At 45.4% G+C, this 27,441-nt stretch overlaps 1 protein-coding gene across 1 annotated transcript in view; it reads left to right on the top strand.

Annotated features, from left to right (window-relative positions):
• Positions 1-15,015: 15,015 nt before the first annotated feature.
• LOC147706164 (protein 4.2-like) overlaps positions 15,016-27,441 on the top strand; it is a 61,549-nt gene continuing 49,123 nt past the window's right edge. The window contains exons 1-4 of the mRNA XM_086932594.1: positions 15,016-15,152; positions 22,365-22,550; positions 23,856-24,098; positions 25,937-26,055. Coding sequence (XP_086788720.1) covers positions 15,143-15,152; positions 22,365-22,550; positions 23,856-24,098; positions 25,937-26,055 — 558 coding nt within the window. The 5' untranslated portion in view covers positions 15,016-15,142. The remainder of the gene's footprint in view (positions 15,153-22,364; positions 22,551-23,855; positions 24,099-25,936; positions 26,056-27,441) is intronic.

Here is a 27,441-nt window from a genome sequence, read left to right as displayed (position 1 = left end):
ATAGAGCTGATGCCCTTCTCAATGTTCGGCATGTTTGCATTCAGGTGTCCCATTTGCCGCTGTACAGATTGTATTGCCTTCCCTTGCAGGCGCTAAACCTTTACCATGTTTTCCTCCAGCCCTGCATACACACCATGCTCCTCACCCTGCACAGGTGGACTGGTTTCCCTAGCCCCGTGGCGTCTGGCACCTGTGTGTGTTCTCTCTGTGGTTGACCCCGATCCTGCATTACTGCCATCCACTGGCACAGTCGGGATTTCTCCACCCCTGGTGTCTTTCAAGGACAACTCCATCTCTTGGAGTCTGGCAACTTCATGCCTCCTGGGTCTTGTTACTGCCGGTGGTGACACTGCTGGTGATGCTGGCAGTGGTGGTGATGTTGGCAGTGGTGGTGATGCTGACAGTGGTGGTGATGCTGACAGTGGTGGTGATGCTGGCAGTGGTGGTGATGCCGGTAGTGGTGGTGTGGTATGCCCTGCACTTGCACTGTCCTTCTCCGATCTCTCCTTCCGGGGTGCCCTTTCTGCCTTGTCTTGTGCAGACCTGCACGATGTCTCACCTGTGGACACAAATTGTACATTAGCTCACTAGTCTGGCAGCACTGCGTAGCAATAATAAATTTTCATTTCTGGCACACTATCTTTCTGTCCTCTGCTTGCTTATCACTGATGTGTGTCACATGCCTAGGTGTTCAGTGGGATGACTGTCATGATACGTGTTACCCTGACTACATCTCCCATAATGCATTGCTGGTGTTTAGTAAAACCTGTACTGGAGTGGGATTCACACAGCCTCATTGGGGAATGGGGATAGGGAGTGGGGGGGCGCAGATTGGTGTGCATGCTTCTTACCTTGTTTGTTGGCAGCTCTGGCTGAGCTGTCTGCATCCCCGATCCCGCAGACGCTGTCAGGCTCTATGGTGGACTCCACCAGCTGTTCAAGTGCAGTAAGTGCAGGCGCCCTGTTTCTTCCTCTTCCTGTCTGGCTGGCTTGTTTTTCCCTCTCAGCCATCTTCTTTTTTGTGAAGCTCCTGACATCATACCACCTTTTTTTTAGTACTTCAATTTCCCGGGCGGTCCCTCCAATTGCATTCACTTGTGCCTGTATTCCCAGACAGATTTTCCTTTTCTCTGATTCTGGCACTTGCAAGGACTGTTTCCCAAACAGCTTTGTGTGTTGTTTGACCACCTCCTCAATAAGGACATGAAGCTGCCTTTCGCTGAATTTTAACTTTCTCTTCCTTTCAGCACCTTCTTTTTCTGTCTCCTTGTTAGCCATTGTGCAGGTTTTTCAGGAAAAGTTCTCCCAGTTGCTCCTGTGTTCCCCTCTGCACTCCTAGCCTCTCCAGAAGGTTCTGATTCAGTGCACCTGCATGGGTGCGGCCACTTCCTGGTTGGGAGGTGAGGTGGATGCACAGGATTGGCTGATTCCTCAATTGCTGGTGATTTGAATTACCGATTCGGAATTTACCGATTCGGTAACACAGATTCGGTAATACCGATTGGTATTAAGGAATCGGTAATGGGGGCCTTATTTACAAGGCAGCGTTAAGCCATGTTAAGTGGCTTAAACGCTGCCTTGTAAATAAGGCGAAGTTAGTATCGCACACACAACGTCACTAAAAGTGTCATTCTGGTGGCGATAGAGGCTTGTAAATTTGCACCAAGGCTGCTGCCACTTCTGTTGAGCACTGGTGGCAAAAGTGCTGAGAGTAGGGGTGCTGCAGTTCAGAGTGTGAGTGAACAATAAAGACGCCTTCAAATGTTGTTTTTATTTTCGCCACATTTGCTGTGCATTCAAAGGTTGAGGTCAAAAATCAGGCTCTGTCTTCTGATAAACTGCTGTGTATTCTTTTAAAATGCAGATTGATGCTTACTTTGTTTCTTGACTGGTACAGCAAGTGTGAAAGGAAAGGCTATGGAATGTCAGATTATCCGCTTCGCTGTGGCCAGAATTCCCCCGCGGTGCTGAAGAATTCTACGCGTGCGTAGTTCGGGCGGCCCCCGGCCAACCTCCGCACACGCCCACCGTGATGTCAGATGGGGTTGTCCAATTCACGGAAGCGGTTATTTTCAAACATATAGCAAGATTGAAATACCTGTAAATAAACTTTCAAAATATTTTCAAAATATACGAGTAGTTAAAAAATGCACAGATGAACCAAATTGTTTGTAATTCTGAAGTGAAACAAATGTCTTAGAAGGATCAAAACAAATCAAGACACATTACTTCTTAATGATGTGGAATGCTTGCAGAAACCCGATTTCCAAACATTATCGATTGTGCACAATTACATTTTACCAGTAAACCACATGTCAATTTTGTGGCCATTTCAATGGAAGATGTGCTACCACACCAGTGCTCTAAATGTGCCACTGGCTACATACCACACCCTTACCACTCTCCTTCTGGATGGGTGTGGCTCATTTGCTACACATGTTCTTTGTGAAAATCTTGGATGATTTTTCACAATCCCTATGACTTCAGTGATGTAAGCCTGATGGTAGCACACCCATTCCGGAAATTGTTCCAGCGCCACTGATTGTTCACCACTTATCAGTATAAACATATATACTGCAGAGGTATCATTACTAGTCGCCCAAACCAAAGGCACTGGAGTTTAACCCATTGAACGTGGTACAGATAAGACTGCCGGAGAACACAGTAGCATAGCCTTGTCTGCGCTGCCATGTTTAAAAATGCATTGTTTTTTACTTTATCTCTCGCCATTGAAAGCGAGCTTTCAATTGATTTTTAAGTGTTCGGTACGTCAATACAGAAACAGGGCCTAGAATGCTCTTGCCTTTCTAATCATACCTGCGCAGGAACATGAGTCTGTCCTTGGTACCTTCTAAACAGCCGTGCAGTTATCTGCATTTGTGTTTGCCTTCTTTTGAGCTGTAAAGTTGCAGGCAGCTAAATAGGAAAGTAGAGTCTGCTGCAGGTTCTTTTTTTGCACCTGATCTCATAGGTGTTGGCCGCAGTGCACGCAAGGGTCTGTACATGCGCAATTAGGTACACTGGATCGGCACTGACCAGCGCGTTTCTCTGTCCCTGGTCTTCTGTCGGTGTGATGGTGGGTCCAGCGTGGAGTTCACTGGCTGGTCAGCGCAGGCATTGCGTTCCTTTTGGACCAGAAAGAGGCTTCTGATTTAAAATCAGCTTTCCGGCTCCATCTACATTGGATCCTACAAGCGTCGGTGATGTTTTCCATAAATTTGGTAGAATAAGGCAGTCTTTGAACAGGTCAAAGGCCAATTTCTGTCTTGATGGCGCACTACCGAAGTGTTCCCTAAGGGCCAGGGCCATTTTGACAAGGGTAGAACGGGGGAATGGACAACTTTACTGGCTTTCCCAAAACTTATCCCAGATATCCCTTGACACTGACAAAATTTAGAGATTTAGGTTAGATGTGTATTGATTAAGAAGACAGTTCAAAAATAATTTGTAAATTGTCTTAACAATATTGGTAATAACAGAAATGTTTTAGCAGCATATTTACCTAGTATTTAATTCCCTGGCCAATCAAAATACCAACGAGCTCTCTCTCACACACGCACACACAGTATGAATGTCACGAGTGTGGTGATTGTGTCTACACATACGCGCGTGCATAGATGTAAACTCACACGCACAGATAGCATCCTCATACATGCATTATTACTATGAGCGGCACAACTCTTTCTCCATAGACTAAAAACATAATACTGCACATCAGTCAGTACGTTTCACAGTAAACGATATAACATATATGACGTGAATCTGACAGTCTTCTAAATTGCTGTTCCAAACATTATCACATACAACACAAAGGCGCTTGTTCATGATGTGCGCAGGTGAGTCACGTACGGCCAGGAAATCAACATCTGCCTCCCTCAGAGAAAGCAGCTGCGTCGTGCCTTTAAAACTGAACAACTGCACAGCTCAGTGCACTGCCCACAAGCGAATGTGCAGACGTTCTGCACTTGTGCAAATAGAGTTTACGCCTTTGCCTGAAATGTTATACACTTGGATTGGTCCTTCTGTGCACCAGTGTTCTGCAGTGAAAGAAACATCAAAATGTATAGTTATGAACAAAACCACGTCAAGGGGTGTTTACCTCTAATGGGCACAGGGAACCAAGGTACTGATTGTGTGTAGGTTAAAGCATGTGCGTCCTAGTGCCTAAGAATGCGGCGAGATTCTAAAGAAGCAACGACATGCGAGGAAGGTGGCTCAGGAAGGCTGGTGAAAGCAACTATTTGTAAACTACAAATCCCATGAGAAAATGCATTGAAACTACACGTGCACGTCATGTTACAGCTCAGGACTGAAGCTGAAGAGGCAATACTATGCGGAGTCCATAGAGATGCACAAAGGGGCTACACTGAGAAGACGCATTAGATAAGGACTGGGGTCATAATGGACTTGAGGCAGACATCTTTTGGGGAGCAAGATCGGTAAATAGCATAACCGCGCCAAAATACTATGAATATGGTCAGCTGAGTAGCTAGTGTACATTGTGTCTATCAAAAGAGAAATAGTACGTTGTCCCTCTGTAATATGTGTTAGGCTGGTTAAGAGCAAACAAAAACTAACGAGAAATCAAAAACAAACGAGAAAACATTCTCAACTAAAGTGCCCTACGGTGTTAATAAAACCAAACAAAAGTGCCCATCTGCTATCTTATCTCCTGTTCATAAACTGGCAGCATTGTCTGTTAATGTGAAATAGTAACGCTGCACATTGCCGGTCTCCCTTTATATATGCTTTGATCATGATTGTTCTTAATTAGTTCCACCAGAACCAGTGGTCGAAGTGGGCCGATCGGAAGGACACGGCGTGCCCTTACTTCTTTTATTAAAAAGATTCTGTTCCCCTACTTTTTCTTTTCAAAACTGTGTCCCAAGACGGCAGAAATAACAAAGGCATTCAGAAAAAGTTCTGCTTGCTTTCATGAACATTCAGGACGGGCAGAGAAGGAAAAGGACTCTGTCTCTTCCTTACTGCCCAGAGCAGACACAGACAATGTCCTCTTCTTTTTTGTGCTGACAGCTGCCCTCACCCCCTCTCTCTTCCTATCATTCCCTCTCTTCCTGTCTTGCTCCTCACTTACTGAAAAACGTGACTTGAAGAAACGGTTCACAACCTCTCTTTCCTTCTTTCATTTAGTTGCTTCCCTGTGAAATTGATCCAAAAAGAGACAAGCGTGCGCGCCTCATGCTGGCAGCAGTTGGAGGGAAGAGAGGAGGGGGCCTGTGCCTGTTTCCCTTGTGGGAGCAAGCAGGAACCATATGGTTTCAAGGCTCTCTCCCGCAAGGCAATTGCCAAACGTGCACAAGTTGCCATTGAAAGCAATGCAACAAGTGCACTTTTTTGAGGCCAAAACAGAATTGATCACTAAAAGTCTCCATGCAGAGCATGCGCGCTACGTAGGCGAGACCCAAAAAGGGTGACAGAAATGGCCCTGTGTGTTACAGACCTATATAATTGATCGATGCAACAGTAAAGGTACTGGGTAGGGTCCTACTCGAACAACTAGAAGAGTGGGCAACCAAAAAATGGGTTTTGTCGAATACACAATATGGTTTTAGAAGGGGCCTGGGTATGACTGAACAATGCCTCAATTTGTCCCTAATTGTCAATAAGCACGTGAAGTCCATGAAGAGTTCTATGCACCTGGCCTTCATGGACTTATCTAGTGCTTTTAATACTCTCAATCAGAACAAATTGTGGGCCATGATGGAAGATATGGGTGTCGAAAATCATTAGTAACCCTTCTCCGTACGCTTCATACAAATACTTTGGTTATTGTAAGGTATGGCAGTACGGGTTAAAAACAATTGTAATCACTTCTATGGACGAGGTTCGCCAAGGTTGCATTTTAGCACCGTTTTTTTCTCGTATTTATACAAATGGGCTAGAGGCCTTTTTTATTAAAAAGGGGGCTTAATTTCCCCAGAATTGTAAATAACTTTGTACCTCTGCTCTCAGATGCAGGTGACACAGTGTTATTGGCAAGAGTCTGCAGAAATCCCTAGACCCTTTTAAAAAATGTATGACCTACCTTAATTTAAAAATTAACTTTAATAAATCATATGTCATGGTATTTGGCCCAAGCACCATAAAAACGAAAACCTTTGTTTTTCAGGGAAAGGTAATAGAGAAAGTTAGTAATTTTTCGTACTTGAATTTTTTATTTCATTCCCAGATGCAGTGGCATCCTCTTTTGACCGTTAGAGCGCAACAGACAAGTAGGGCTGTGGATGCGCTTTTTCGGTTTGGTTGTAAGTTGGGGCAAAAACCAGTGAAAGAATTATTAACTCTCTACCGAGTTAAATGCCTTCCTATAGCCATATATGGGGCAGGGGTATGGGGGTATAATAGATGCTAACAGCTCCAACTAGCAGAGAATAATTTTATCAAAAGATCATTGATGGTACCAAAAAGCACCTCCACATCAAGTTCCTTGAGTTAGGTCAAGGGTACTCTTTGAATACCCCCCAAAGAATTCCCCAAATGGCAAGGACATTATTAAACAGGCGTTCCTTATTAGGGGCACCATGAGTAATTGTCACCATTGAGGTCATTCAGGAGTTTTTCACCCGGGTTCGGCCTCCCCACAATTTTACTTGAGCTTTTCTAGAAATACCCAGATAGATTTTATCTTAAAGGTGCAAAAGAAAATCCTCAGCACACGAAAGTCATGTCACAATGATTATCACAGTGCAGAATCTGAGCACAAATTTTAATACATTAAAGTAATTCTTATTCTTTTCCTTTATTCCTTAGATCTTCAAACAGCCAACACGTGCTTCGTCGATCGGTCTTCTTTATGTATATCCTTATATTGTGGTGATAATTCCAACCCACAAAGGGGTTGCTGTTTCTAGAGACGCCCACTATAGTCGAGCATGTACGTGTTCCGTGTCTTGTACTCGGATCAACAGGAGGAGCGAAGCCCCCAGACCGGTCATCAAGCATCACGAATCTGAGACTGTGTGATACACTTGGACCTTTTGGATACATGCACGACTATAGTGGACGTCGCTAGAAAGAGATACCCCTTTGTATTATTTTGCACACTTTATAAGTCAGTGAGAAGCCTATTTTTGCTTCCATTACTGAGAAAAATCTGTCCATGTTCGTATAGAGATGGTTTCAATTATTTGCACTCACTGACTTCGATTGATATCTGTATTGCGGTAGCAAATTTTGTTAGGGGTTCTACTGCGATCAGAAAACGATACGAGTAAAAGTTACATGAGATTGACAGGGAATGATATTGCTATTCATGCTGTCTTTTATAAAGGAGGAAATACGTTGTTTTTCAATTTTTCTTGTCGAAGTTTTATGAATTGTAAAAATGTTCACACTGTGAACTTTTATGGTTCTTTGAACCGTAAGAAAGTTATTTTTGGCTGACTGACTGACTAGTTTAAGACAAAATCCGCTTGCCTGCTTGCTTTATTACGTGAACAGCAGAAATCGCAGATCCGTTTCCTTATGTTTTTTAAAAGCTGTACCAAGACCATGTTGTGATTTCGAAATCCTATACTACAAAAGTAACATGACCACAGGTGGGCATGGAGCTCAGACTACTGTTGTGGTGTGTTAAATCAATAGGAGCCGAGTGGCTCCCTTCCACCTGGAAATCCCGTCGTCCCGAATACATTAGCGAAAATAAGAATGTTTAATTCTTAGTAGGTTGTGCGAAGTCAGAATCTGACTAAAGCCTTCACTAAGAAAGACTAAGGGTTATTTTCCGCCCCTACTAACTTAAGCAATAGACCAAATTATGGGGCAAGTAATGGGTTCATCAGACTTCTGGGATGTATTTGGATGCATTGATATGAAAGCTGGGGGGTGGCGTAACGGCGATCTGCCCATTTTGGAACATGGGGACCAGTTTCGAGTCTCAGCGTCTGCTCAGCCTCATGTGATTTGGGCAAATCACGTAATCTCCCCGTGGCGAAAATACAAACAATTAATGTCCTTGTGTAATGAAACTAACTGATGCTCATATATAGCGATTCAACAGATATTAATATGTATTCTCTAATATATCATTTTACCACTAGGTGGCAGTGTAGCATAAAGTATATTGGTCCCGGTTCACCACAGCCAGGACACTATTAGACTTGGGAGAAACAAGTTTAAAGAAACAACAGGCCTTTTCTATTTATGCACCCATGATGTGGAATAACATCCGTTTCCATCAGAACTGCGCCAACCCTGCTCCAACTCTGGTGAAGTAGTGTGGCTCACTGGTTAGAGGCGGCAGACCCGAGAGCAGAGGACGGCCCGGGACCAGGGTTCGATTCCCGGCCGGCAGGTTTCTGGACCAGGGTCAGCGGACTCGATAATTCTCTCGCCTCGGTGCCCACTCTGATCAGCGATCACACTCGGCAACTCTGGGCATTAGCTTGCCTCATCTTCACTAACGGCCCCACCAGACCGCCGGGGATGCCTGGTCTCACCCTGGAGATACCCATTAAGGGACCATCTCTCAGGGAAGCCAGGAAGGGTTTCGCAGCGGTCGAAGCGCCTTGGGACCCTACGGGTGCGCTATATAAATGCCTATACATTTACTTACATTTACTCTCCAATTCAGCAATTAAAACAAGCATTAGAAATGCAATAGGTCTCGCAGCATTAGAGTTAGTGCTTTTAGAATTGTTAATGGGTTTTTTTGTAAATCTTTAGCATGAGGTTGAGGGTGAGTGAGTGAGGGTGAGTGAGGGTGAGGGTGAGTGAGGGTGAGTGAGGGTGAGTGAGGGTGGGTGAGTGTGAGTGTGAGTGAGGGTGAGTGGGGGTGAGTGTGAGTGTGGGTGAGTGTGGGTGAGGGATTGAGGGTGAGGGGTTGAGGGTGAGTGAGGGTGAGGGGTTGAGGGTGAATGAGGGTGAGGGAGGGTGAGGGGTTGAGGGTGAGGGAGGTTGAGGGGTTGAGGGTGAGTGGGGGTGAGTGAGGGTGAGGGGTTGAAGGTGAGTGAGGGTGAAGGTGAGTGAGGGTGAGTGTGGGTGAGTGTGGGTGAGTGTGGGTGAGTGTGGGTGAGGGTGAGTGAGGGTGAGTGAGGGTGAGGGATTGAGGGTGAGGGGTTGAGGGTGAGGGGTTGAGGGTGGGTGAGGGGTTGAGGGTGAGTGAGGGTGAGGGTGAGTGAGGGTGAGGGGTTGAGGGTGAGGGGTTGAGGGTGAGTGGGGGTTGAGGGTGAGTGAGGGTGAGGGGTTGAGGGCGAGACCTAAAAAAGGTAGTTAAGGTGATGGAAGTTATAGGTCATGATACACATTCCTGGAAGTCTACAGGCAAAGGGGGATCTCAGAATTTTAACACACCCACGTCTCGGGTGGTTACGCTGAAACAAAAAGATGCTGTGCAGTGATGGATCTAATCTAAGAACCTGACAGGTACCGGTGGGAAGCACCAGAGGGTATTTGGCATGCAGTCAATCAGTCTGAAAGATAGTGTCTTACTTCTTAATCCAAGTTGGCAAGACATTTTGCACACAACGGACACTGGGTGGCTCAAGTATCTGGCAGGTAAAGCAAGTTGCGGTGTCCTTAACCTAGCAGAAAAAAAAACAGGCTGGGGCATCCAAATGCCCTACGAAAAAGACATTGTAATACTTTTCGTAGCAGGCAGTGCAGTCTGGGGGTGCACAAAACTGTTAAGTGTTGGAGATTTCCTGGATGCTGCAGGGAGTGTAGAGTAATGAGGTTCCTGGAAGGAAATATTCTGCAGCAGGGGAGTTCCCTGGAACTGTCAGACACTGCAGGTTGGGAAGGTCCTATGGATCTGCGAAGTAATACTGTCTGCACCTGCTGGTCCCTCTTACCTGCGCAAGACCGGGTCTTCCATATTTTGAGCAGAAGGATGATAATAGCCGCCAGGTGAGACAGATCTCCAGTAAGTCTGAAGACGTTCATGCTGAGGGGGTTGCTGCGACCGGGGCCCTGATGAAATAACGCTGACTGGCTGCACACCTGGCAATGAAAGGCCCGGTTCCGTACTGCAGCTGGGGTAGGTCTGAAAATGGCGAGCGACGTGGCCCGGGGACGTGGCCAAACATAGGAAGGTGGAGAGAGGACTCTTGGAGCGCACCGCCCCCTCGGGACGCACAGCAGCATAGCGGACATCTTGAAATGGATCACATTGGCAAAAACAGTGTCCCAATGAGGTTTCAAGAGTGACTAAATCACCGCATATAACATGTAAACTATGAGGTATTTATGATTAACGTTTGCTGGAGTCAATTTGTTTCAGTATCACCTGACAAGGAATTAACATATGAATATAATTGTATTACTTATCAATGTCAAGAAGCAATACTGTTAGAAAACGGCAATTATTTAAGGAACGAGTAAGTATTAAGAGCGTGTTTTGTTATTGTTTAATTATTGATTCTTTGTGTATGTTTTATTTAAATTACCACTTATTTAGACCCTACTTCTGTTTTGTAATGGCCACTTTATTACGCAGACATGTTGTCTGGTTGCCTAGGCAATTACTAAGCGTGCTTTCCTTTCGTTGGGAGTTACAGGAGCGGCCATCTTTCACTGTCAAGGATTTTCACAAAAAATATATTGTTTAAAAATATCCCATTTGAAACTTAGCCTTATTTTGATTGTTTGCCAAACACCACATTTAATTAATAGATTCCAATAGCGGTCTCACAATTAAATTACTATTGTATCCCTTATACTCATCTTGTAATCATCTCGTTAGTATTTTCAATGTTAGCAATCATTATTAGCTTCGATAAATCGGAATTCCTAATAATTTTGGTAAGAACTGATTGAGGTCACGCCAGCAAAAGTCTTTCGCGAGACTTGTCATTCGAGCTCCCTCGACGTCAATCAGAGGTCTCCGAAATTCAGACGTGCAGCAAGTCTAGTGGAAAAGGAACGTAGCCAATGAACGCAGCAAATGGAGTCAGCCGTACAAATCAAATGCAGAGTAGCATGAGGGCGTTACAGTGAAATTAACATTTTGGGGGTATAATCATTACTAAACTCATTTTGTTTAAAAAAAAAAAAAAAAAAAACTTCCTCACCTCTATATTTCAGTCATGGCAAAATTATGAATACAGAAGGAGGAGGGGGGAGGAGAGTAGGGGAGGCACGGCCTAGCGGCAGGCAGGCAGGGGAGGAGAGGAGGAGGGGGGAGGAGAGTAGGGGAGGCACGGCCTAGCGGCCGTGCAATCAAGTAGTGAGGGGGTGGAGCTGGGGGAGGCTGTGAGAGAGAGTAGGCAAGGCAGGCGGCTGGGGGCATGTGCACGCGCATTTAAGCTCAATGCGCATGCGCATTGAGCTTAAATTTCTCGTGCACTGCAAGGAATCGCCACGATTCCTTGCAGTGTAGATAAAGAGCGGATAAGTCCCAATACTCTCGCCTTGCTCGATGCGCATGCGCATCGACAGGCGAGACCTAAAAAACCTCTACACTACTATCCAGTAAGTGTCCATAAAGCAGTTTCCTCTCAAAATTGCTAACTGTATCCTTGACAGACAGGCCAACGTAGAAATGTATTTTCTCATGTGTGGAGTGGGTGGAGCTTAAAGGGGCAGTGACTGGTGGTGGAGGAGGGGCTTTGAGCCTTTCACCCCCCATGTCAACCATGGAGGGGGTCGGGCCAAGGTGAGTGGTGTTGTCCATCCCCAATCTCTCCAAAAAACAAATTGCGAATATCTGAGACTGCCACCTTGAGGTTGGTAAAAGGGTTGCTGAAATCGGTGACACAGAACCTCCACTCTCTGTGCTGGAAGCCCGCTCTCTGCAGGGGTTCCAGTTTACTGTGTGCCCATCCCTGATTTTGGTTCCTCAATGAGTGACCGGGTGGAGGGAAATGACATTGTGTTGTGTGACTACGGCGCCCAGTGAGTTGGCTGTTCTGGCTTACTTTTCACCCTTTACAGTGCATTACTGCCATTAGCCAAGTTTAAGCTATGCAGATACCGCCTACATGCATACATGCATGCAGGGGTGATCAACCTACGGCCAGGATCAGTAGATTCATGCCAGATTTTTAGGGTTATGCACTTGAGGTACATTTAAATACAATGATCATTTTCTTTGCCTTTGAAAGTAATCTGACCTCCTGGACCCATATTGGATGCCGCCGCTTTAGAGGGTGTAGGAAAGTGCCCTCTTTAACTCCCTAACTTTTCGCCAGATACCTGATGCCAGGTATCCTGCTAAGCAGGCGCCAGCACCTCTGTTCTTTCCTAAAACTGTACCTTTGTACCCACAATTGACTCTCCTTTGGGCCACCTGTAAGTCACTTGTAAACAGTACCCCTGGTACCAAGGGCCTGGTGACCAGAGAGGGCCTCTGACAGCTACAGCATGTTTTTTGCCACCCCAGAGGCCCCTCACCTTAACCCCCCCCCCCCCCACCCTGCCAATGCAGACTGGGTGTTTTGGTGCAGACCAAATGAAAGAATCGACATGACACACATTTTTTAGTACATGGGCTGGGAGTTTGTCAACACGAGCTCCACAGCTCCGTGATGGTTTTACTGAAGTCTGGGAAGTTTTATATCAAACTTCTCAGCACATTAAACCCACACTGATGCCTTTGTTGGATATAATTAAAAATGCCCGCAGAGGGCATCTTAGAGCTGCTCCCTGAAAAATACCAACTCTGGTGTAGTTGCTGACTGTCTCCCAGCCATCTACCACCACCAGATACGTTTCTTGCCCACTCTGTAGACAGCCCTTCGCTCACTGCATCCGCGAACAAAGCACATCCGGGGCAGAGGTGTCATGCCTCCTCCCCCAGTATGGGAAGGGTCCTCTAAGAGGGAGCTTCAAAGGCCTGCCCCGTCAGGAAAACCAAGCCAGGGAGATAAGTGTGCCCATCTTTGCCAAACCCACTCCTCAGGTGGGGGAGGCAAGGTGAAGCACACATCTCAGTCCCTGGGTTCTTTTAGATGGGGGGACCTTTCTAATCAGGAAGAGGCTTATGTCCCCCTCGCACTGGAGGGTGGCACACTAGGGGGTGTAGACACCCCAGGGAAGGAATCCATTGGTCCCGACCTGCACACCCCTGTAACTCTCCTAAATCTAGTGTTCATGGGCCCCGCTGAAACTTGCCTCTTCAGATTCAACGTGACAAGCAGGGCTGGAGTCGGGGTACCACGCGGGTGGATGGCGTCCCCCCACTTATTTCACCGGGGGGACACTGTCCCCCCTGCTAAACAGCTGGATTCACTGTTTGGTCTCTCTGGGACGAGATCGGATCTCTCCGATCTCGTCCCAGAAAGGACGCAGCGGTAAGGCGGGCACATTCCACGAACACTTTGTGGACAATCGAGGGGGCGGTGAGATCTGCGGACGGTGGACGCTAGAAGCCGCCGGCTGAGCAACAGATACAGGACTGGAGAAGTTAGAAGAAAAGAGAGAAGCGGAGTGGGGAGGTGGGGGTGGAGAAATATGGGGGGGACTAGGGTTAGGGGAGCCAGAAACAGAAAATGGGGGAATGGCAGAGTCCCGTTCTCTTCTGTGGGAGGAAGATGCGAAGGTGTTCTGGGGAAGGGGCGGAGGGCTTTTAAGTTAGGGATGTGACATCCCCCACTCCCTATGTTCATGCGATCACTGGCCCAGCATGGCTGCGCTCATTGGCGGGAAGTGGGGCGGTGTGGGGAGGGGGTGGTTCTATCAGCTTTGGAAATACACGGGGAGGCAATGAGCCCAATTCTGCATGCCACCTTTTGTGACGTCACTTCCGGTCATGACATCACTTCCGGTAACAGCATCCCCCCACTTCTTTTTTTTAGGACTTGTGCCCTGGTGACAAGAAGAAGAACAACAGAAGAGCCATGCTGCAGAAGTGGAGGTCATAGACAACTGCTTTGGCCCCAGCCCCATTGGCCTCTTGTCTGCTCTGAAACCCTGCCAGTTGAACCTAGTGTGTTCTACAGACAGCAGCCTTCAAGAACCCCGGAAACCTGCCCAGCCTTCCTAAGGAACGCCTGTCTCCTGTGGACACCAGATTTGCCCAACACCTAACCCAGGACTCCCGATCCAGTCGTTGGTTCCCTTCATCCAGTCTTCTGGCTGCAGCCTGCAGTCCTTTTCCGTGACCGTTTTCCATGGAAAGCATTGGGCTTGATTCTTGATTCTGGAAATAAAATAACAAAATAACTTTTGATACAAACAATTGGTCTGGATTCAATCTTTGAGTGTGTGGCATCATTTCTTGCCTGAATGTGTACAACAAATGCTTAACACTACCCTCTGACAAGCCTGACACACTACCACAAAAGATAGCAAGGTATTATCTACTCCAGCCACTGCAATATTCTGGGTATCCACTGGACTCTGTGCATACTTTACCTCACTTTGGTACGGTATATACAGAGCCAGCTTCCTGCAGAGCGGCCTCGGGATAGCAAAATGTCCTTGCAGAAGGCAGCTGTACGTCCAGCGCCATACCATGAAATCTTGATTGCTAAGTGCCTAGATCCCAGAGGCACTATATGGCCCTCAGGTGGAAAGGACTATTTAGTTGTTTATTTACACATTACACATATTAACATAGTGCGGGATTAGCGGCCACGTGGGCAGCAGAGAGCTTCGAATGCAACCACAGGAAGAAAATCAAACTACAGTAACCACGAACCGGGAGCACTGAACTTCCGTCTTCGTGCGTCATTTGAAAAGATGCTTTAAGGCCTTTGCCGGAGGCTATCCATACAGTACCGCGAATAATGTATTTATGCAGAAATGAATAACGTTGAGCATATTCAACACTACACTACATTTCGCTCATATAGTTCACGCACGAGCACAGATGCATCATACACGTACACACACGCCCTCGAATGAATTAAAGATAACCAGCAGTGTGGAAAGTCTGCCTGTTCAGATAAGCGCTGCATGGAAAGTATCCGACGCTTGGCGCTCCACCCAGCTGGGCTTTTTCCCGCCCAACTCGAAACACGTTTGGAAACTGGCAGACACAAGTAAGACAATTTGAAAAAGTTTATCTTGTTCAGTGTTATTGTGTGTGGGGTGACGCGAGGACCAACTTGTGTTTTCGGATTGGAGGAGATAACGGGACGTAACTAGGAGAGGCCTCAGTTGGAAGAAGCAGCAGCTTGTGAGAGGGTTTTAGTTCCCCTGAAACCAGAGACAGAAGAAGAGCGCGCGAGCAGCCCAGAACATGGGGCAAGGTGAGCAGAGCCATCGTTCATACATAGACCTGGCAAGAGGGGGTGGTGCCAGAGGAACCCCCAGAGGAAGCTGGAGGGCGAGGTGGCATCAGGGACTCTTCACTTGGCAGCTGATGGTACTCCGCAGTCATATGTAACAATGGGCTTTTCAGAACGAAGTTTGGTGCACGTGGTATCCCGGTTGAACAACCCCGTCATGTTTTTACGTCCCTGGAAACATTTGGGTTGATTTATAATGTATTCCTTCCAAGAGCAAAGGTTATTGAAATGTACCAGCCAACCCAGGTGCGTCATAACGTGTCACAAGACTCCTGTCTCTCTTGGGCGGCGGGAAGTTTTACTCTCCTACGACTTAACACTCATGGCGGCCTTTCCATGAACGTGTGTTGTGTGGGAGTGTGGGCCTTTTACCAAAGATTGTACCCAGGATTCTATTCGTGGCGACAAATATTTATTATTCAAGCTTGGAATCTGTTGGTAAACCTTCACTCATTTTAAGTGCTCGGCCAATCACATGATGCTGGTTTTCGCAGGCGTCTGCTGCCTGCACCTGCCTATGTTTGCCAATTCTCTCCTTGCAGTTGCTTGAAGTTGCCGAAGGGCCATGGGATTTAAGGTTGTGGTGCCCTAGGCAAGTTTCCACCTTTGAAGCCCCTCTGAATCGTTACTAGAAAACGGGTGCCCCTCCTAACCAATTACTCTGATTGAACCTCAAATAATATACACAATACAGAAACAAGTGTACATTAAACAAATACACACTATGATATATATTTGTTAATTCACAAACAATGATTATGCAAATATTTAAATTGTAACATGAAGGACGGAGCTTTTCAAAATTTAGTTTTATTTCTGACAGACAAAATGATATCTAGACTCTAAATCATCATGTTTTTGATAGAAGTTTATGTTCGCTTTTTGTCAGTGCATACCAGCGTTGATTTAATTAAGGCCTCTAATTGTCCATACTAGATTCCGTTTGCGGTACTTGTGCTGCTCCCAGCGATCAAGATAAAAATACAAACTTAATTTCACTTTTCAATTTCAAATTCCTAGACATTTTAAAACTTTAAGTTCTCTGCTGTGGCTTCTTATGTTTGTGTACTCATGGTGAAACCAGCCCTGGGTTGCTTGTGTTCCGGTTCAGTGAGGACCTGGTCTTGCAGGAGGAACAGGGCCAAGACTGATTTGCATATGGCGGGGTCTAAGCTGAGGTGGCACTGTGGGCAAAAGAACGATGGGTTGGGATGCAACCTCAAATGATTGCCAGTGGTTAGACAAACTGCAAGCATTTCTCCCATCACCTTTTGTGTGTTTTATGTAAGTTGCAAATCTGCTAATATTATTTAATGTTCAAAAGAGTTGTGAAGCTCTTGAGTAGTATTGAGAAAAACCTGGGTCCACGGGACACAGCTTAAAATCACTGATTTAGACCCATCCTGCAATATAACCAAACTCATTACACAGGCTCAGCGATTACTATGTATGAGAAGTGTGGCTCAGGGGTTAGAGGCGGCAGACCCAGAAGCTGATATCGGCCCTGGACCAGGGTTCAATTCCCCGCCTCGGCAGGTCTTGGGCTCAAAAATTCCACGGACTCAATAATTCTCGCTCCGGTGCCTTCTCGACTCACGGGTTCACACTCTGGGCAATAGCTTGCTTAATCTTCACAACGGCCCCTCGCGCCGGGATGCCTGGCTTTCACCTTGTGGATACCCTGCTGGGGTTATCTCACAGGGGAATACCAGGACGGGTTCCCTAAGCAAGCGCCGGGAAACCCACTGCGGGTAGCTGTACGCTATATAAGCTCAAATACATTTACATTTAAGAAGTTCCAGTGCCCAGAGTTTTTCTCAGACGGCCGCAACCAATGCTGATGTATGCCGGTATTGTCGAATATCAAGGCTGCGTAGTGTGGACTCCCTCTCATGCCTTATTCTTCCACCATCATGCACAACCTGCCTATGTTTGTCTCTGTAGCAGGTTCTTTTCCAGTCCTGCTCTCTCTCTTCACATTGTTTTTCAGTCTTTCTCTTCCTCTTCCCTTCCGCCATTTGTGTTTGTCTCTCTATTGCTCTAGATCAAAGTCTGATGAAGAAAACTAAGTGCAAGTCCTAAAAAGGCAGGGCCGGTGTGCCCACCAACAACCACTGGCTCAAATAAGGCACTGGACAGGCTTTACCATAAATGTATTAGACACAGCCCTGTTGAGGAACACATCACCTCTAACCATAAGGTCATAACTCTGACCACCCCTCCTTGGCAGCCATCTCTCTGATACCTCCATAATTGCACCCAAAGTATAAGAGACTCCACGATCATAGTGAAATGCAAATACATCAACGCCCGTCTATTTTGATATCATTCCCTTTGATTTTAGTCATGCGCCAGATCTTTCACAGTAAAGGTAATTTAGAGTTTGATAGAACAAGAAAACCACTGTACATTGGCAGCTCTTTCACCCGCCAAACTTGCTGTTCCTCATCCCTCGTTTAGATGTGGAGAAACCTCTGACTGACCAATGAGGAAGGAATAGCAGTCAATCAAAGGCAACAGCCAGTCCTGTGCAGTGCCGCCACCTTAGATGCATCACGAGGTCCATAAGTTTAGGTTCTTTATTCGGGTACACAAAGTATCCAAAAAAGCACAGACATATACAATAAAAACAAATAAATACAAATAATATGCAATATATAAAACCAATCTTTAGATAAGAATCTTTGTCTTCAACACAATTACAACTCTTAGCAGCATAAACAATTAATCCAGATTAATTGGTATTCATAGAGCTACAGGTTCGCACTGCCATACTCTATAAGTGCCTACGTGAACAGTTACCTCTTCATCAGAAAGTTGATATAACATATTAAAAGCTACCTTGAAATCATTAATATTACATCTCCTTATAAGGGGAAGTAAGACCTGCTTAGTGTACATTGAATAAAAGCCACAAAAAATAGGAAATGTAGTGTGGTTTGCCTAGATCTCCCATCACAGGGGCAAGGTGATGGATCAAGATTTCTTTGAACACCCAGAAGGAAGCCCAGTAGGTATTTGATATTTCCAGCACTATATCAGGACAATAAACCGCACCCCCAGCAACCCGTTTGTCACCTTAAGGGTGGTTGAGGGGAAGAAGGCAGAGGCAGGTCGTGCCAGCTGCATGGCCTCCTGGATGCACAATGTTCTCAACCACAGTCGTTAACAACAAAAACAGCAGATGACCAGCAAATGTAAGATCTTAGAAGCCCTGCTTCCTGTTAAATTCACGTCACCCCATTCCAGCCTATCACATGGGCTACTGAAGGCAGAGGTATGATGAGGATGCTGAGAGGGATTCCTCTGGATGAGTGCTGCACTGCATAACACAAGCCTCCATCTACCAGGAGCAAAATAGATGGCTACCTACAAAATTGGTGCCTTTGATGGCCTGCTTTGTCGCAATGTGACGTGGTCAAGCGGTGCACACTCCATCTGTGGTTAGGAGAAGTAGCATGTTATAATAATAATAATAATAATAATACATCGATTTATAAATCGCCGGGTTCAACAGCTGATGTGTCCCCGCGCTAGGAGCTACTACGTAAAAAAGGCTGAAAGGACCCAAAACTTCTTAAAAAAGAGAGGGACCCTTTGGAACCCAAAGGACTAGGATTCAAGCAGAAACTAAACAAGCATTTGCAATGCAATAGGTCTCGTATTAGTAAAGTTTGAGCTATTGGTATTGTAAATGACACATTTTTTATTTATGTTTTGTTTTTGAAAATAGCGAAATTAATCGCTTTGTCATTTACAATGCCACTAGTTATAACTTTCGCAAATGTGACACCTATGCATTTGTAATGCAATATATGTGTTGTATTTACGTGACTTACATGTATTGATATTACAAATAACAATGGCTTTTAATGTTTTTAAATAATTAATACTTAAATAGAAGTTATTGTAATTTAAGAATGGCAATAGCTTAAACTTTTGTAAATAACTTCTGTGAAGATTATTTTCAGTGTATTTTATTGTGACGAAAATCCAAGAACAGAAGTGAAATATTAACATCTTTTTGTTACATTTGTAAACAAGCACAGTGCTGTTGTGGTGCTGAGTGATGATGTGGTTGGGCTGAGTGATGTGGTGGTGTCCCAGAGTGATGTGGTGGTGTCCCCGAGTGATGTGGTGGTGTCCCAGAGTGATGTGGTGGTGTCCCAGAGTGATGTGGTGGTGTCCCAGAGTGATGTGGTGGTGTCCCAGAGTGATGCGGTGGTGTCCCAGAGTGATGCGGTGGTGTCCCAGAGTGATACAGTGGTGTCCCAGAGTGATGCGGTGATGTCCCCGAGTGATGCGGTGATGTCCCCGAGTGATGCGGTGGTGTCCCCGAGTGATGCGGTGGTGTCCCCAAGTGATGCGGTGGTGTCCCCGAGTGAAGTGGTGCAGCAGTGTGAGGCTTGCACTAGTGTGTGGCGTGCAGTAGCGAGAGAGAGGTAGCGAGAGAGAGGTAGCGAGAGAGAGGTAGCGAGAGAGAGAGGTAGCGACAGAGAGCGGTAGCGAGAGAGAGCGGTAGAGAGAGAGCAGTAGAGAAAGGGGTAGAGAGAGAGGTAGAGAAAGGGGTAGCGAGAGAGAGGGGTAGAGAGAGAGGTAGAGAGAGAGGTAGAGAGGTAGAGAGAGAGGTAGAGAGAGAGAGGTAGAGAGAGAGAGGTAGAGAGAGCTAGAGAGGTAGAGAGAGAGAAGTAGAGAGAGCGAGGTAGAGAGAGAGAGGTAGAAAGAGTGAGGTAGAGAGAGTGAGAGGTAGAGAGAGTGAGAGGTAGAGAGAGAGAGGTAGAGAGAGAGGTAGAGAGAGAGGTAGAGAGTGGTAGGGAGAGAGAGGGAGGTAGAGAGAGAGAGAGGTAGAGAGAGAGAGAGAGAGAGAGAGAGAGAGAGAGAGAGAGAGAGAGAGAGAGAGAGAGGTAGAGAGATAGTGAGAGAGGTAGAGAGAGAGAGAGAGAGGGGTAGAGAGAGATAGGTAGAGAGCTAGAGGTAGAGAGGTAGAGAGAGAGAGAGGTAGAGAGAGCGGTAGAGAGAGCGGTAGAGAGAGAGCGGTAGTGAGAGAGCGGTAGAGAAAGGGGTAGCGAGGGAGAGGTAGCGAGGTAGAGAGAGAGGTAGCGAGGTAGAGAGAGAGGTAGAGAGAGAGGGGTAGAGAGAGAGGTTTAGAGAGAGAGGTAGAGAGAGAGGTAGAGAGAGAGGTAGAGAGAGAGCTAGAGAGAGCTAGAGAGAGAGGTAGAGAGAGAGAGAGTTAGAGAGAGAGGTAGAGAGAGAGAGCTAGAGAGAGAGAGGTAGAGAGAGAGAGAGAGTTAGAGAGAGAGAGTTAAAGAGAGAGAGGTAGAGAGAGAGTTACAGAGAGAAAGAGAGAGAGGTAGAGAGAGAGAGATGGGTTGAAATGCAGATGTTCACCCTGGTAGAAGTTATAAATCTTTGCAGTGTTTTGGGCATTTTTTTAAAGTGATTTGTTTTACATTATTGTGAACACATTCATGCCAGCCGCCCTGACGACTTTGCCACAAGTGCACAAAGAGTCGATGTGGGTAAGACAATGAATGCCAGCTCAGCTTTTCACGTCTTTCAAATGACAACAAACTGAGCACGGGTGAATTTTGACAAAGCAAATCAAGTTACTTACTGGTTAGCACTGAGAAAAAGCACACTGCAGCATTTGGTGCTATCTTAAAAGCAAGTTATAAAACAAAGACGCGAACACAGTGTGAGGGTGAGGGGGCAAGATTACAAACGCCACGGGAGAGGGGAGCAATTGGAGTGCGGCGGAAGCATCAAAGGGCTGGGAATGCGTGGGGTGAAGGGGCGCAACACGGTGACATGGAGCAAGCTGGCGCTGTGCGCGTTCAAGCTTGCAGCCAGGGAAAACATGGGTCGCAATTTGAAAAGCCCCTGTACGAATTGTCGAGCAAGCTCGACCTAACAAAATAGAAATAAAGTTTGCCGCCTACGTATTTCTTTTTCTATGTATTTACTATTGTAGCTTTTGTGGCACGCTGTGCTTTAGCTGAATATGTGTAAAGTAAAGGGATGCATGCCGTGATTTTATAAAAGTATATCAACAGAAAACAAGGCACCTTCCGCCCGCTTTTGTTTTACTATTTATTGACTTTTGAAGCAATGACGGCCTGCCGCATTTTGGCTTTAGATGTTGAAAGCTAAAGGCGGTGAGACGCCATTGCCACAAATGTCACTAAATAGAAAATAAAAGCTGTGCTTCTGCAATATATATTTTTGTAGCAATCGCAGCAGATAATAGGCAGCATTGATGCGTCATGTTAAAAATTCATTTTGTGCTTCAGTCACATCAGGTTTCTTGCCTAAAACGGATTTGCTGAACGTTGTTGTCATGCAAGCTCCCAAGTTAAAGATGGGAAAGTAGAACTTATTTGGGTATGCCAAGGTGAGTGTTAGGAAATCTCAGGCACACATGCTCCCCAGCTTTACTGACCAAGCTACACCCGTTTGGATGTGAAGGCGGCAGTAGGGTTCTGAAGTTGAAGAAATGAAAGGGAGGAGGGGAGCCTGAGATTTGGAGCAGGGTCAACTTTGAATGGAGGATTGTCTGGATGTAGAAGGTGTAAGCCTGAAGCCATGGGAGCTGGTTGAGTTCAGGACACGAAAACACCTCTATGTGAAGCTCCTGCTCTGTGAAACAAGTTCTGCAGGACGTAGGCAGATGTAGGGAGGGGGTGGGCAGGCTGATTAGGCGGCCGTGAATAAGTGACGACGGGGAGAGAGGAACAGATGGCTGTGAAGGGAGAAAGGCTGCTGGCAGGGGGAAGGCTCATGCATGAGAGCAGGTCACGTGATTGGGATTCACGTGAACTGTTGAAAATCCTCCTCATAAAAAGTCAGCTTTGTGGATGGACGGCATTAGGTCTCTCTTCGAGACCTAAAAAGGAACGTCCTCTGATATTCCTTTTTGAGTTTCTGAAAGGACCCAAGAACAGGGAAATACGAACATAAGACCTCAGAGCTGGAAGAGCCAAGTTTTCAATCTTTTTCGGAAAATGTTCTCTGATGGCTCTGCTCGGAGAAAGCGGGGTAATGCATTCCAGTTTTTGGCTGCTAAATAACCAAATGAACGTGCAGCATGTTCCTCAACTCTCTGACTCACATGCAGTCAGTAATTCTCCCTTCCAAAACAAGTTGATGTTGACTCTTGCTTTCTTTATCTCCAAGCCTTCCAGATAGTAAAATGCGACCTCAACACAAGAAAAAATAACGCGGAGCACAGGACCTGCGAGATCAGCACGAGGACGCTCATCGTGAGGAGAGGACAGCGCTTCACCATCACACTGCACTTCCGGAAAAAGTTGAAGAAGTACACGAAGAACCTGAAAAAGCTCTCTCTGGTCGTGCAGACAGGTAATATATACTATAAGCTCGACACACTGACAAGCCGTTGCGTTTACGGACTTAGTGCGTCACAAAGAAGCACCACCCTAGCCTCAAACATGGATGTCAGTTCACCAAAATGGCTGGGGTAGCGGAAGTGCAACCTTGCACCCTTTGACCCTGATGACATCACAGGGTTGCCCCATCCTTATCACCTCGATAGCCTTCTATTGACTGTTGAGGGGCTTGGTGTTCCAATCACAGAAAGTGAACCGAGCTCTCAGAGGCAGGAGCTTTTTGATAAATAGTGCATCGGCAAGGGAGCTTATGTGTTTGAGGGGCCCAGTGCACACCAATTATGACATTTGTTTTGTACTACAGAAACATTTGGTGGAAGGAAGCCATTTTCCTGGTTTGCAACAGGACACACAGCACCCTTCTAAGACTCTATTGAGGGCCATGTTTACTTCCTCTTTTTTTTTGTCTTTTTATGCAGATTTTTAATTAGCGCAAACTCGACATGAAGGTATTAGAACGCTTTGCATGAGCACCAGTTACATTACACAAGGACACATCTTTTTTTTTTCTTTTAGGCATGGGAGATTAAGTGATCTTTCCGTTATCACAGGATGTTGAGCCGATGGAGAGACTCCAACTTGGTTCCCCAGTTCCAAAGTTGGCAGCTCTGGCTGTAGTGCCACATCCTCTCTTTTGAACTATGGCTGTTCAATCCTTGCCTATCACGTTTTTTGGAATAGAAAGAATCAAAACCAAGGAACACTACTCCTGTGTCTTATTAGATACAATCCTGTTGCCTAAATTTATGTTGTGCACCTGTGCGTTTATGTATACTTTTCAAGTTCTTTTGTGAACTAGGATTGTGATGGTGGGTGCCAATCAGTGTGCACACAAATCCCTCTACCAACATTAAAGGGAATGTTATAATGAGGAGTCATTGAGGTTAGGTGATGCAATTAGGAAGGCTCCACTATCTTTCTTGTTCTAAGCTATTTCACTAGTATTATTTCACTATAGTTGCCCTAGTGCTGTAGCCCCTAAGTTAGCTGTAGAAGGGTAGTGACTGGGTATGGTTTTAGAACACCATGTTACCCCAAGATGTCAGAAAAATGGGTGGGGACCTGCAACTGGGAGTGGTTTACTCACATTCCTTTACTGCCTTTATGACCCCCGAAGCCCAGGGTAGCAAGCGCAGTGCCACGGACACGAGTGGGTGAGCCAGGCATAGTAGCTTCTACCAACCCCTGGCTTCCTTTGTGCCTGTGGCTGCCCAGACAGATGCGTTTAACCCGCCCCTGTTGTTTCCTTCAAATCAAGGACTAAAATCTGCTGGTTTCCAGGGGACAGAATATGAATTTGCAATCACGAGCCTTGGAGACAAAAAATCCTGGAGTGCAGCTGTAGAGTTCCGGGACATGCAGTCCTGGACGCTCTCCGTCACCACGCCAGCCAGTGCCCTCATTGGACGCTACACCCTCCTGCTGAAGGTGAACACTGCCCTCCACTCATCCCTTCACAAGCTGGGAGAGTTCATCCTCCTGTTTAATCCCTGGTGCCCAGGTACTTTGTGTTGATGTCTGTAGTGTTCTATATTTCTTTATGTATGTGTGTATGTATGTATTTATTTATATCTGAATGATTGAAAGGTCAAAACTCAGTGTAATATTTCTTCCCAATGAGCAATTAATCAGTTATAAACAGGGCTCCTGCTTTTATGGTATTTATTTTCTCACATTCACGTCTGTATTTATCCATATTTTTTTTGTTGCCATTTTATCTTTATGTATCCATACTTAATTTATGTTTTGCATATAAATGAAGTTGTAAAACTATACATTTCCATATTTATTTAACTGATAGAAGTGCACTCATACTTTGATGTCTGTCTTGTTTTAGATATTTAAACTACTAATTATTACATTACAATACATCCACTGTTAAATATTATCATTATACCACAAATGTATATTGGCATATGCAGTTATTTAAAGAAATTTCTTCCTGATTTCTAATTTCCCATGCTGTCCATCTGCTCAGCTGTTGGGCCATAATGAATGAATGACAGCACGGAGAGTCACTTAAAAGAAGCACAGTTTTCTATGTTTTCCACTTTTAAAAATAGATGCCGACAGAAAACACATTGTTTTCTGTCGGTATTTACCTGTAAAAAGCCGTAAAAACAGAAAACAGGGAGCCTTAGTTATAAAGAACAAGGAATGTCAGGAGTGGAGGTATTTCTCAAGCAGATGTAATTTCAGAAAACCCTTAAATGGGTGAAATGCATTAAACATTCTTACCGAGAAGGGGGAAGAGCTCCATAGCTTAGGCACATGGCACAAAGGAGGCACTGCTGTGGCTGGTTGTCCACGGCCCTTCACTTTTTCATGTCCTGGGTTGCCTCTGTGATGTATTAATATATCACCAAAGCAGACTTTATCTGCTGTTGTGTTATAAAATATTGACAATGAGACAGGTAACAGCAGTCACCATTAGGTGTAGATCCATGCTGGAGCTTCCTATAAATGTTTCCCTGACAATGTTTCCCACTAGTAGCATTTGATTTACAGGGCCTGGCACATTCAGTGCACTTTACTATGGATTGACCAGTAAATCAAATATGCCAATCATGGAAACACCAACCCCTTTGCAACAATTTACAACAGGAGCACTTGCACTTTAACACTGATCAGCAATGAGAAAGTGCGTAGAGACACTAAACCAGAAAAAAATGATTCAGAACCGGGAGGTCGGAAAGCAAAAAGACAGGGGAAACATGCCAAAAGATGCCAGGTCTAACAGCCCTAATGCTGGTAAATCAAAGAAAGCCCCATGTGAAGATAGAGACCAAGGCTCCACAAAAGATTCTGACAGTCTGGTGCCTTTGGATGAGAGCTAACCATGTTCCTTCAGATGGGAGGAGGTTGCATGAGCTATGCCAATGCCCTTAGTGCCACTACATATCTAGTACCTACTGTTTCTTCCTAGTGGAGGTGTGTAGAGAATGAGACATGAGTAGCCAGTCGGTTCTGCTTCAGCAACCACAGATACAGTTCTAGATTAAGCGTCCTATGTGGGGAAGTGAGTGATGCCAAGAGCTTTGAGGACCACTTTTAGGGTTTCCACCTTTTGTGAAAGCCAGACCCCAAAAAATGCTTTCGCCAAAATCGAATACCATATATGGTAAAATGGAGTAAACAGATGTTTCCTGTCCAATAATCATAATAAGCAAGTATTTCCATACCATGATAAGCCACCATACCCTAACAGTTATACCATCAACCTTCACATTGTGTTGTGAATTTCCGTATTATGTAGTTGGGGATTTTGCACCAGTCCCCAGTGAATGTCCTTAATGTCCCAGACTACTAATCTATGGGTATTTTTGTGGTCCCTGTCAGAGGATGATGTGTTCCTGAATAACGAGGCACAGCGGCAGGAGTACATCTTGAATGAAGATGGTATTATTTACCGGGGCACTGAAAGCAACATCCAGTCCCATCCTTGGAACTTTGGGCAGGTGAGATTCCAGCTTGTCCATTTCAGAAATTCACTTCTGCCCCCCTAGAGATGCCTGAAAAAGTGGGCTCAGACACTGTAAAATGTTACAGTAGCACTAGAGTGAATACTTATATATTTAATGATGTTTTTTGCCTACAGGCTATGAATAATTAATAAAAAATAATCAATGCTCATAAATGGGTGTCAATTAATGAGTTATTGAAATGATATGTTGAGTTTGGCTTTTGTATAACACACATTCTGCCTTTGATACTGCCTCATAGCATTCTCAAAAGCCGCAAACCCTCCAGATTGATAAGGATGGTTCCAATGGAATCTGATTCATCGTGTTAAGACATGTTATAGGCATGATGTTACGTGCTAATTCTTGATTAGGTCGCAACGTCACACTCACCTTAAGGACGTGATTTTGGAGTGCAAAGGCTTACATAAGAGGGCTTTACATTTGCCTACGAGCCATCTTGGCTTCTGCTCATTTGATTTTAGTGTTTGTAGGGGCCACCCAAGTGCAATTTACAATGCTCACAATTCTTCATGTACAAAGCCATTTTCAGGTTGCAAAACATCCAGGGGGTGCTTGAGAGATTCCCCTCCTGTGCTGCATTCTCTGAATTCCCATTGTTCACGACGAGCTCAGCTCGTCATGAGCACAGCTCAACCGTGCCTCATGACGAGCTGAGCTCGTCATGAGCAGCGAAGGGGTTAAAAGTGATTCACCGAAGGCGCAAGGGGCTTGTAAATAAGCCCCCCAGTTGGCAAAATCATAGGATTCTTGACAGCAAAATAGCATTTTGCTATGTAGTAAGTCTATTTTGCAATTTAGAAAATCCACACATAATAGCCTTTTCAAATCCCTTAAGGGGTTTTGCTACTCGTTCCAATTCACTATTGAGAGTAGGCATGAAAGAGGTATCTAGTTCTAATTCTGAACTGTAATGAGATGCATCAATTGTGGTCGCAAATCAGTGAAAAGCTACCACTATCTGTAAGGAGGTGGCAAATCATTCACAAAAGAAGGCAGTCCCCAATACATAGGTTCTGCTTGGGGAATTGTGACAGGTAGACTTGGGAATGAATATATGATGATACAACGATTTCCGTTGCAACGCATGCCTTTACCACGCATGCGTTACAACGGAATTCGTTTAGCACGCATAAACCTTTCACCGACTATTTGCGTGGTGACGTCATACGTCGTTAAAAAAAACGGCATTTTTTTTACCGATTTCTCTTAATCGACTCTGATGCCGACGTGACTTATGGTGAGTTGTTTTATTTGGGGGGGAGACCCCCCCAAGCCCCCTCTTTTTTTTTTTTACTTTTACCACATATGCCTTTACTACAAACATCGTAGTAAAGGCATGCGTGGTAAAGGCATTAGTTG

This window comes from Lissotriton vulgaris, chromosome 7, assembly GCF_964263255.1.
Source record: "Lissotriton vulgaris chromosome 7, aLisVul1.2, whole genome shotgun sequence".
Lineage (NCBI taxonomy): Eukaryota > Metazoa > Chordata > Amphibia > Caudata > Salamandridae > Lissotriton > Lissotriton vulgaris.
Note: the sequence above shows the minus strand (reverse complement) of the source record. Positions and strands in the feature narration are given on the sequence as shown.